Here is an 11,868-nt window from a genome sequence, read left to right as displayed (position 1 = left end):
CCTCTTCGGGCCCAGGTCCCTGCACGGGTCCCCTCCCCTCCCCCGCCAGGCTGCCTCCCAGGACCTGTCTTCGACTACGTCGAGATGAGAGGGTGCCCCCGGGGTCCCGAGTCCCCCAGATTTCCATCCGAAGGCCAGTCCCTGCCCGTCCTCCGCTCCTGCATTTGTTTCAGCATCCCTTCTTGAACCTCACTCTGTTCGGCATCCTTAGGCCCCACCGGGCGCCCCCTACCCCTGTGATCTTGAGCCGGTTGTTTAGGAGGCCCTAGGTGGGAAGACACCTCGGTGACCAGTCCAACAAGCGCTGAGCTTGAGTGTGCAAACTCTGAACCCGGGGGGGGGGGGGGTAGCTAGAGTGAGTGTCGAGAAGGGGTCGAGCTACTTCGCCTCTGTCCCGGCCTCAGTTTCCTCCTTTGTAAAATGAAGCCGGTGGATTCAACGAGCCCCAAGGGCTCTCCCAGGGCTACTCCTCAACTGGAGGAAACTGCTTCGCAGTTCAGTTGTGTCCTACTCTATGGCCCCGTTTGAGATTTTCTGGGCAAAGGTACTTCAATGGTTTGCCATTTCCTTTTCCGGCTTATTTTCCAAATAAAGAAACTCAGGTGAACAGGGTAAAGCGCCTTGAAAAAGGTGACACAGTTAAAGTGTCTGAGGCCAGATTTGAACTCGGAAAGAGGGGGTGGTTCTGGCCACCTAGCTCCCCAGTTGTGCTAGAATATCTTCTAGATAGTCTGAATGGTCAGTGGAAGCAGGAAGGGAACAATAATCAAGGCTCAGCAATTACTACCTAGGCCAAGAAGACCAGTCCAGTGGATCCGAAAACTTCCTTTGTTGACCTCAGTTTACAAATTGACTTTGTTTCCCTTTCTCTCCTTCTTGTTCCTTCCCAGCATTCTTTAGGAAGTGGGACCCGTGAAAGTGGTCGCCACTCTTCAAATTATCCCCCAACAGTGAGTCTGGTTCTCTCTCCTTTGGCAACATCATAAGCTAAGCACATAAAAAACGATTTTCTCCTGAAAAAGAGCATCGCCTCCCCCAGCCTTCCTTAATACTAGTGAGTTTCTATGTATTGGTCAACCTGTCATCTGGGGGAGAGGGTGAGGGGAAGGATGGGAAAAATTGGCTGTAAAATTACCTGTGCATATAACTTGTAAATAAAAAGCTCGCTCTCTCTCTCTCTGTCTCTCTCTCTCTCTCTCTCTCTCTCTCTCTCTCTTCTCTCTCTCTCTCTCTCTCTATATATATATATATATATATATATATATATATATATATATATATATAAAATACTAGTGAGTTTCTGTTCCTGAAAAAAACAAAACTATAACTCTGGCCCCTGGTGGCCAGGATTAGTACTATGACTAAACTGATTACAACTGCAGGCTGGGTAGAGAAGGTTAGTAACCCAACCAGGATTTGTGCCTACATTATCTAGCCCCAGGGACATCTCCCCTCCTATCAACGTCCTCCACTGAAAGCAAAGGGGCTGCGTATTTTTCCAAAGGCAGCCCAAGAGGGGCCATTGAGTCAAAGATTTGCCCAGGTGCGAGGCCAAGGAAGGAAAAGAAGGATCCATTGAAATCCTAGGCATTCATCCTAGAAATTGGGAGCAAAAGTACCGGACCTATGTTGGTGAATGACTTAAGGCATGAGACAGGCCCATTTAGGCTGCCGGTGACTCCATGTGGCCACACTCCAACACTCATTCAAAACTCTGAGGTCTTAGACCCCGTACCACACATTTCTTTATTTGGGTTATGAGGTTCCTTTGCCAGGGTGGAGGGGGTTAGACCTACGTGAACTGATGCCGAGTTAAGTGAGCAGAACCAGGACATCATACACAATAACAAGATTATGTGATGATCAACTGTTAAGAATGTGGCCGTTGTCAACAATTCAGTAATTCAAGGCAATTCTAGTAGACTTGGGATTGAAAATGCCATCCACATCCAGAGAGAGGACTATGGAGGCCGAATATGTCTCTCAACATAGGATTTTCACCTTTTTGTTTGTTTGTTTGTTCCTCTTGGGTTTTTTCCCCCTTTTGGTCTGATTTTTCTTTCACAACATGACAAATGTAAAAATACTTTTAAAAGGATTGCACATATTTAATCTATATTAGATTGCTTGCTGTCATGGGGAGGGGGAAGATAAGGAAGGAAGGAAGAAAAATTCAGAACACAAAGTTTCACAAAAATGAATGTTAAAAATTATATGTATATTTGGAAAAAGAAAATACTAGGCCAAGCACAGTGGCTTTGTGATCTTTTTGAATAAGACCAGAGATGGAAATCAGACCTAGGCGCTAGACCAGACACTACGGTTGCCAACAATAGTCATAAATAATAAAAATAGCTCCCATAGTGCTTTGAGGCAGGGAATGGACTATCCAGGATCTTTGGTGATCCTCCCAGCTTTCCTTTTGGTAAACTTCACTTGAGTTTGTGGAGGGGAACTACAGCTGGGATAGTCACATCTGTTCTGACTGCAAGGGCCCATCAACCTGAGGGGGATGCCCGTGGAGGAAGGAGTTTATAGTTTTGGACTCCCCTGAAGTCTATATTGAATGGGGAGGGGGATCGTAGACATGGACTCAAGCCTTGGTTATGACATTTAGGATCTGATGGAGAGACCATCTAATCCAATTCCCTCATTTTACAGAAGAAATTGAAGCCTGGAAAGTGGACAGGCCTTGCCTGATGTTCCCAAGGTGAGAAATGGCCAGGAAGGGGTTTTAACCTGTGTTCTGAAAAGATAATCTAGAACTCATCTATATACAACATATTGCCTTGAAAACGAAGTTTGGGCAAATCACAACAACTTTCTTGGGAGTGAAACTTTTTATCTGTGAAAGGGAGAGAGGAATGTCATCGGCTACCTCCCATCACACTCATAATGAGGAAAGAGCTATAACAATAAAAGCCATTATTTTCAGGGGAGGCTTCCCCTTGAAACTAGGCAACAAGGCCTGTGGATGATGGGTTCCAGAGTTTCTGAAATCTGAGCAAAATCAATATGCACACATCTACTGTGGACCAATAGTGCACTTGATGGGTGGTTGGGGGAGGAGGCACTTTACCAAACCAGAGTTAAGATATCTCGAAAAGGGAGATGGTCTGTGTGGATTTTGGGAGTTCTTGCTTCCAACTCAATAGTGGCAGGATTTTTTCTTAGCCATGGAGTTAGCAGGGGAGGGGGTAAGGAAAGTATACATCCATTTCGAGTCTACCTTTTAGCACCTTTATTGACACAGAAAAAGTGAAGTGAATGTTATCAGCTCCAGGTAGATGACAGGTGTTCCTTTTCAGGGTGGATAGGCTTATGAATATGTGAGCCCCGGGCTTCTGCTTTCCCAAATCAGCCACAGCCCACTCGCCTTAAGACTGGTGCTTGAGATAATTAATCAACACAGGTGGGATATCTAGCTGGTCGATGAGATTGACCTGAAAAGAGCACTGAAGAGCTTTTCGGACTGCAAGACGAGCCTGTGACATCAGGGATTTGGGTTGAGCTGAAGAAAAAGATAACAGAGCTGAGGAAAGACAGTTTTCCCACATCCTTATTACATTCTTCAATTCACTCCCTTTGTCAGCTTTCTACCTATCTTAATCCCAAGCTACTTTTTTTTTTAAAGTAAAGAGGAGTTTAAAAAAAAAAAAAAGGTAAAGAAAGCCCTGGATTTGGGGTTCAAGAATCCAGTATTCTATTACTGATTCTGACATGATCTAGTTAATGACCATAAGCAAATCATTTAACCTCTTTCCTCATACGATAAGGGAGCTGGGAACCAGGTGGTGTCTGTGGTCTCTTTCAGGACTAAATCGTCTAAACCAAAGCTTCTTAAACTGTAAGTCATATAACTGAATGTGGGGGTTGTAAAAAATTTGGCAACAGTTAAAAGGTATCAAATATTCTGCCAAGATGTCATTCTTCATGTAAAAATAAACAAGCATATCTTTTGTCTTTATAAATAGTAAAATTATATATAGCTATCAAAAATTGTTTAAAAATAAATTTCTTTATGATTTATTATCAGTCGATGTTTGATTTGTATAGTATTTTATATACCTATATATCCGGGAACATGTGAAAACTTTTGGTCTTAAAGGGGTGGAAGTAGAAAAAGTTTAAGAAGCTTTGCTCTAATTCCTAGAAATCTTAAAGTTTAAAGGGACCTTTGAGATCATCACGTCAAACTGTCTCATTTTACAGTAGATCAAACGGGGGCCCAGAAAGATTTCTACATGACTTTCCAGAGATCACAAAAGTAGTAAGAGTTGGATTCAAGATTTAACCACTTAGAGGAAAAGGGGGCTGAAAAATCGGCACATGTTCCCTTGGAATGGATTCTGAGTTGTTGTGGTTCCCAGGGAAGTTCTGGCAAGTAACAGAGTCTCAGCTTGGGGACATGTCCCAGGGGCCCTAACTGGAGGGTGGTGGTCTCCCATTCCAACAGTGCCTAAGACTAGCCCTGGGAACCCTTTCTTTCCCCTTCTCACTCACTTCTTTCTCTCATCAGTAGAGCCACACCTTCCCCATCGGGGTCTGTCTTCTCCAGTGGGAGAGATGGGAGATAGACATTGGCCCCAAAGTCCACAAGCAGCTGGATGTACTCAAGGGGGCAGTTATGCTGTAGGCAGAATTCTAGCAGTGTGCGTGGCTTGGGTATCCGTGAAAGTAGCTGTCTATCTGTGCAGTTGTAGTCTGGGTCAGCTCCATACAACAGAAGAAGACGGAAGCACTCCAGGTGACCATAGACAGCTGAAAGGTAAAGAGGCCCGGAGCAGGAGGCAATGTTAGAAGCCCAATCTGGTACCCTAGCCTTGACATTGACTTCTGCTCCATGAACCAGGAGCTCCCTTAGAATCTCACTGGCACCATCTTTAGCAGCTGTGAGGACTGGGGAACTGTTGTTATAGATGCTCCCCCCAGGACTGGCACCGGCTTCCAGCAGGACCCGAACGCAATCCAAATGCCCGTGAATGACTGCAGTGAACAGGGGTGTCTGGGCCTTAACATCCAGACTATCCACTTCTGCCCCATGAGCCAGGAGAACTTTCAGGCAGCTAAGGTGGCCTTGAGAGGCAGCCAGGCGTAGTGGGGTACCCGGCACACCCCAGCCACTGCGGCTATTGATGAAGCGCTTGTAGCGCTGATGGTGAAGGAGCTGGTCTAAGGTCCTGGCGTCGTTGTTACAAACGATTTGACTCAGCTCTTGCTTCTCGGTAGCATTGTCTTCCTCGTCAGGTTGTTGCAGCAGGGAGAATATCTTAGTGATGTCCATGAGGCTCATCTCTGCAGGTTGAAAAACCACCCCTCTCATCTTGGTGTCAGGATACGCGAGACCTGCTCAAGGTGGGAGAGGAAAGGGAACATGAACTCTGGTCAAGGGGTTATTCGGGCTTCCTTCTGCAGTCCAGGCTGGGCTGCTCTGCCTCCAAATTCCCATCTCCTTTCTGTTGACAATTTCTGTGGGAGTCCAGCTCCAATGAATATTGAGAGCGTGGTTATGGATTTCATATTTTGGAACCAGGAGGGGGAGATCTGAGCAGTCCTTAGAGAGCAGGTCTTAAGTAATACCTGGACCAGAGTCTTCCTGTGTATGGACTTATTCACTATTGGCCCTCTACAAATTTCTACCTTCTTTCCTATTCTGGAAAACCCAACTCTGATGCTGCTCCCCTCCCCCAAGCCTCTTTTACATCGCCATCACAAGGGCTCTCTCTTGTGTCCGGCTCTCGGCCACCACAGATGCCAGCCATATGCACGTGGTTCTTGTCCCCATTAGGCTGTGAGCTTCCTGAGGAAACAAGGACCTTCCTTGGCTTTCACCTCCAAGTCCCAATTAAGTATTCAAATAGGATGATCATGACAATAGGGAGGGGTCGATGAGATTGAGATGGGTACAAATGATGCAGTTTGGCACCAAATGTTGGGGTTCAGTAGCAATTTACATGTGAAGAACTCACGAGAACTTTCTTCTTGCCAAAAGGGACATTTCTAAGAGGTTACAGGCGAAATAAAATGATAAAATAGGCCCCAGGAGTGGTAAATATGAAATCGGTTTGGAAGAGCATGGTAACTATATAAGCAAGGAAACGACAAGGGAAAAGACAAGTTCATTTAAGCGGGAGAAAGGGAATACACCATGAGGTGGGAGTATGCCATTGACTGGTAGGCTAAAACCATAGAGAAGTTGAGCACCTTAAAAAAGTTAGTTACTTATGACAAGGAAAAAAACACTATGAGGCATGAGGGAGGGGATGGGATGAAAGACCAAGAGGCAGAATACCGTGGTAGGTTAACCCAAAAGGGATTCAGCAAAGATGGCACAGATCTTGGGCAGATCTATAGGGGAAATTTAACTTCGGAGCTTTGACACCATTACTTGGTTTTCTGATTGGATACAGGAAGATGGGGGTGGTGATCTCCACAGGGGTGGGATTGTAAGGCTAAACCGATCCCTGTCAGCACCCTTCCCTGCCAGCCTCAGGGAATAACCTTTCAGTACTTTTCAGGCTTTCTCTGCCAACCCCACCTAGTTATCCGGGACCTCATCGGGGGGCCTCTCCCTTATTTCACAAATGGCATAAACCCATTCAAAGGAGAGCGGATAATTTGCTCAGGCTCACCTTGGGAAGTAGGCATCCCAGTCTGGCTCAAAGCCTTGCCTTCCACTTATCTCCCAGGGTCATAACTGTAGCCCTACTCTCCCCAACCCCTACCCAAATTTCCATGGACCTGTGACTTCCTTCTGGGGAGTACCTGTGGGGAAAGGGGAAATCTTCAGCACATGAACCTCAGCTGGCAGAAGAGGGAGATGGTCAGATGAAAACGAGCTTTCACTAGCTCCCTCCGAGGTCACAGGATAAGGCAAACAGTAAAAGCTACAGCTAGGTCACAAGCCTTTCAGTGTGGTCATGTCTCGGGACGTAGTGAAGACAGTACTTAGCCTGGCAGGAAAGAAAGAAGCCTCAGTTCTACCACTCCCTGGCTATGGGGACTCGCTCCAGTCCCTCTTCTTCCCTGGGCCTCAGTTTCCCTTTCTGTAAGACAAGGGAGTTGGATCCAATGACCTCCGAGGTTTCTTTCAGCCCGCCACCCTCTAAAAGCCTACCAGTCCCGTTCCCACCCCTCTCCCACTCCCGACGTCCCTCGGGGAAAACCATTCTAACGCTCTCCTTCCCGGAATTCCCCTCAAAGGAAGTGCTAGAGCCCCAAACTTTTCAATAAAACCCATGGATCTTTGGGGGCATCCCTCCCCCTCCCGGAGCCCGAGGCACCCCGCTCCCCTCTTCCGGTCTCAGAGGTGGACCGTGAAGTCCCGTAGGGTCTGAAAGGTCCCGTTTCTCCACCGTTGGCGCGGGTCTGGGGCTCTCGGGACGGCCGTCGGGCGGCTGCTAACGGTCCCCGCAGCTCGAGACTCGTGTCGGGGTCGGGTACCCCGCCACGATCCTGTCCGAGAACCTCTCCCCAGTCCCAAGAGTACTCACGGAGCCGCAAGCCAAGGAGAGTAGAGTCCCGGCAAGGCCGACCCCACTGTGGAAACAGTGTAGTGCAAACGGTCAGTGACGTCGGCGTCCACCTTTGTGAGGCAGTAGCCCCTCACCCGCCCTCCCCCATGTCCCACTCACCGTCGGGCTGCCTGTCTGCTCCGAGCCCCACCCCTCCCCCACGCGCCCTCCGGGGCTAATTTTAGCTGCCCCCTCGCCCTCTCCCCCTCCCTCCCCGTGGCCTGGCAGCCCGCTGGCTTATTTTACTCCTGAGATTCCCTGAGCGGGACATCTGAAGGAGCAGTGGGATCGTGACAGGTGCCCGACGCCTCCGCCGCCTTCCACGCGTCCGTTCCTCTGTGTACCCAATAAAATCCGATCAACTCGCGAGCTCAGCTTGGGGTCGGCATCCCCCACCCCCAATCTGATCAGGTTCCTTCCTAACTTCAAAGGCGCCTGGGACAGTTGGCTGCCTCTCGCCTCCTCCCCGCCCCCCCCCCCCTCTTCAAGCCGAGCCCAACCCCCCCCCCCCACCTCAGCGCCTCGCCTAAAGTTCTGGATATCAAGAAAAGCAGAAATGGGGGGCCGAGGCAGCCCTGGTCCGTTTGATCCAAAGTCAGAAAACCATTAAAAACACACCTAAAAAGTCTCTTAACTCATACACACCCCGAGAAAGCCAGCAAGGGGCTTCACTATCCCGCTCCGTCAGCTGGAAAACGGCTACCTTCACAGCCTCCTGATGACCTCCCACCCTCCTAGGGGGCGTTGGATCCCACCAGGAGTCAACCGCTCAGAGAGGAAGTGATTAGGTCCCATTCAACTCTCGCTGGTGACCTCAACCCTCAACCTGAACGGGACGCTAGCCCTTCCTCCCGACTTTGATGGAGAAATGGAGAGATGGAAAGTTGCCAACTTTCTGTCCTCCCTCAGGAGTCCCAAGGATCTGACACATATGAATGGCTCTCCACATGTCCCAGAAAGGCAGCTGGATAGCTCCATGAATACTGAACCGAGAATCAGGGAAGACCCGAGTTCAAATTCAGCCTCAAACACTAGCGGTGTAACTGTCACTGTGGACGTCACTTAATCTGTTTGCCTTAGTCCACTGGGGAAGAAAATGGCAAATAACTTTAGCATCTTCGCCAAGAAAATCCCACAGGACGGTAGGGTGAGTCAGACAGGACAACTCAGTGCCCTGGGCTGCTTCTCTCCTCTTCACACCTGTCCATGGTAGATGACATTTAGGATCTAAATTAAAGCGCTAGGATTCTATTCTTCTAAAGTACAGACTGTGTTGGCCCAAGCTGCTTGAAAGCTCACAAAAATCTCTCGTGTTCTCCTCTGGTCATTACGACTGAGCAAAACTCACGGGGACACCAATGAAAGGATGAAGGAATCACAATTCTAGTCCTAACCTAACAAGTCGGGCACTTTGTCCTGGCTAAATCTAGGATCTTCCAGTCTTTTAGTTCCCTCATTTGTTGATATGTTACTAAAGTCCTGTTAAGGAACAACCAAAATAGCTGGAAGTTTTGATGTCCAGGTTTGGAGTTTTACTACTGTAAGCAGAGATTGCTTGTCAATATAATAAATTAATCATCTAATGATTGAAGCAAAATGCAAACACTACTCTTTGGATTAAAAGCTTTGAATTTAGGACAGGAAAGAATGTCCACTAGGAGACTAAAGGTATTTGGGAGAAAGATACCTGAGACAACTTGACTCTGATGTGGATCTCAACTATTTACATCTTTGTCTAAGTAACCAAGATCCGTGACTTAAGGGGTTTTAATCACTTACATCATAGCAGACTTTTTAAAAAAATAGCTTTTTATTCACAAGTTATAGGCATGGGTAATTTTACAGCATTGACAGTTGCCAAACCTTTTGTTCCAATTTTTCCCCTCCTTCCCCCCACCCCCTCCCCTAGATGGCAGGATGACCAGTAGATGTTAAATATATTAAAGTATAAATTAAATACAATATAAGTATACATGACCAAACCGTTATTTTGCTGTACAGAAAGAATCAGACTCTGAAATAGTGTCCAATTAGCCTGTGAAGGAAATCCAAAATGCAGGCGGGCAAAAATAGAGGGATTGGGAATTCAGTGTAGTGGTTCCTACTCATCTCCCAGAGTTCTTTCGCTGGGTGTAGTTGGTTCAGTTCATTCCTGCTCCATTGGAACGGATTTGGTTCATCTCATTGTTGAAGAGGGCCAGGTCCATCAGAATTGATCATCATATGGTATTGTTGTTGAAGTATAGAATGATCTCCTGGTCCTGCATAGCAGAATTTTGTTAGGCTATAGGAATTTTAAAAGAGTGTACTTGTATCAAACCGATGAGCATTTGAGGTATATGTATTTGTCTCTCTGATCAATAAACTTCGAAGAGTCCAAAAACAGGACTTCTCTGCCCAGCCCTGGTATGTTGTCACATCTTTCATCTCACTACAGGAGCTGGACTCCAACAGTGGTGGCTGAACCAGGAATGGAACGTGGACAGAGCTTCCGTGGAAGGATGCCCACTTAGACACGTGTGAACAATTCAAGTAAGTGGGGAATTAAATAACAAAAAGTGAGGATAAAGTGGGGGAAAAAAGGTGATCACCAACAGGCACTTTATCAGTGGAAATAATTTAGCATTAGAAATGTTTTATCACCAGGCTGACGCGGGGGAAAGGTATCAAATATCAAATAAATATAGAATATAAGATATCAGATCTCACATAAGAATATATACAAGATAAAATTTATGAGATTATTTATTGTCCAGTTGTTATTAATACAGTATACATATTAAATTTGGAATAAAGCAAAATCAATCAGATAGCAGGGACTGAGAATAGTATCTGAAAGTATTAATTAATTACAAGAAAAAAAACTGGGAGATCTTCCAATTCCTGTATTCTCTATTTTGGTGTATTTCTCCAACCCTCAGAGACAGTTCCCTTAAATCCTTAAAGTAAATTCTTTTATCAGTACCTCGGAGGAAGACAGGAGGGCAGAGATTGTGAAATCTAAATGATGGAAGAGGGGAAGAAGTAGTGCCTTCTCCCCTCCATTAGGCTTCCTATTGGAATCTCTCTCATAGACACAGACCCGAAGAAAAGTCAAATTCTTATACCTACGGAACTAGTTCAGGAAACACTTTAAGGGAGCGAAAAGAAAGAGAAAGGGCTATTCCTTTTGAAATATTAATAGTCTTTCTAGCTCTTGATCTAAATAATCCAACTTAAATTAAAGATGCTAGCCAGTTTTTTTTATCAGTAAAGAGATATGATTTAACACTCCATTGAAACAACCTGCCTTTAAAAAATGCTAATGCTAATTTAAGGAGAAATTATAAATCAAAATATCTTATTTCCACCTTTCAAGGGACTGCTTAAAAATCAGAAAAACTTAATATTTAAATTTTTTTCAAATTCTCATAGATACATTAATTATGAACAGAGAACATATTTTCTTCCCACTAGAGACCCACTCGAGTCCACTTCCTTCTAGATATGCTAGGTCTTATTTTAAGGTGCAGTTTACAAACATTGCCAAGGTTTAAGGTTATTTTGAATTTTTAAGAAAATATGTATTCTTTTCTATACCACTTCTCACCATGGTCATTTTTCTTAAATTCATAGGGGAAGAAAAACAGTACACTATTATGAATACCTTACAAAAATAGGAAAAGCACAAAGATAAAATTTTAAAAATATGTATATAAAAAATAAAAAAATCAGAATGGTGAAGGTTTTGGGGAACACAGGAAAGGAGGTATTCTGGATGCAATCTATCGCTGGTTTTACGCCAATTCTAAAATGGAAATTAGAGGGGATAATTTGGTTATTCTAAATGATTTTCAGGAATTAGTGAGGGATAGTAATTGAATAAAACTGTGTAAAGGGCTGGAACTCTGAAGAAACAAGGTGTTAACTCAGAAACAAGAGTTAACTCATCATTATGAGATAATGGTTCTCTAGTTCACATATATCTAGTACGCTATAATGATATAATCACTCTAGATTGGCTTATACTCAGTACGCGGTAATGATGTCATTGTAATAGGGTATTTAAACTGGGGACAAAGTCAGACTCAGACGGCAACTGGTTGAGACTGGGTCAGACTGAGACTGGGTCAGACTATGACAGACACAGACTGTGTAAGAGACAATAAAGACTTTGGACTCTATCCTTGTCTATTCTCGTGGTGTCTATCCTGCTGAGACCAAAGCCCTTTCAGAGGACCTCCAGAAAGCTAGCCCGGACATTATAAAACTGTATTTGAAATTGGGAACACATGAATTGACAAAATTATTTCAAATTTTACAAAGATCTCCTAATCCAAATTCTAAAAGAAATCTTACCAAGAAAGCTAGGATA

At 45.2% G+C, this 11,868-nt stretch overlaps 1 protein-coding gene across 3 annotated transcripts; it reads right to left on the bottom strand.

The window, feature by feature from the left end:
* Positions 1 to 3,217: 3,217 nt before the first annotated feature.
* On the bottom strand, positions 3,218 to 7,653 carry ASB12 (ankyrin repeat and SOCS box containing 12). 3 transcript variants are annotated; one of them, XM_051968440.1, is made up of 5 exons: positions 7,635 to 7,653; positions 7,494 to 7,539; positions 6,766 to 6,953; positions 4,504 to 5,346; positions 3,218 to 3,511 (listed from the first exon to the last, which is right to left on the bottom strand). In XM_051968440.1, the coding sequence occupies exons 4-5, from the start codon at positions 5,321 to 5,323 to the stop codon at positions 3,378 to 3,380; spliced, it is 954 nt and encodes a 317-aa protein (XP_051824400.1). In that variant the 5' UTR covers positions 5,324 to 5,346; positions 6,766 to 6,953; positions 7,494 to 7,539; positions 7,635 to 7,653; the 3' UTR covers positions 3,218 to 3,377. The 3 variants fall into 3 exon arrangements, with proteins under 3 accessions (XP_051824400.1, XP_051824397.1, XP_051824399.1); XM_051968437.1 differs by lacking the exon at positions 7,635 to 7,653 and having other exon boundaries at positions 7,494 to 7,607; XM_051968439.1 differs by lacking the exons at positions 7,494 to 7,539; positions 7,635 to 7,653 and adding an exon at positions 7,356 to 7,484.
* Positions 7,654 to 11,868: the final 4,215 nt, after the last annotated feature.

Source organism: Antechinus flavipes, chromosome X, assembly GCF_016432865.1.
Source record: "Antechinus flavipes isolate AdamAnt ecotype Samford, QLD, Australia chromosome X, AdamAnt_v2, whole genome shotgun sequence".
Taxonomy (NCBI): Eukaryota; Metazoa; Chordata; class Mammalia; order Dasyuromorphia; family Dasyuridae; genus Antechinus; species Antechinus flavipes.
The sequence above is the reverse complement of the archived record's forward strand: the minus strand, read 5'-3'. Positions and strand labels throughout refer to the sequence as shown.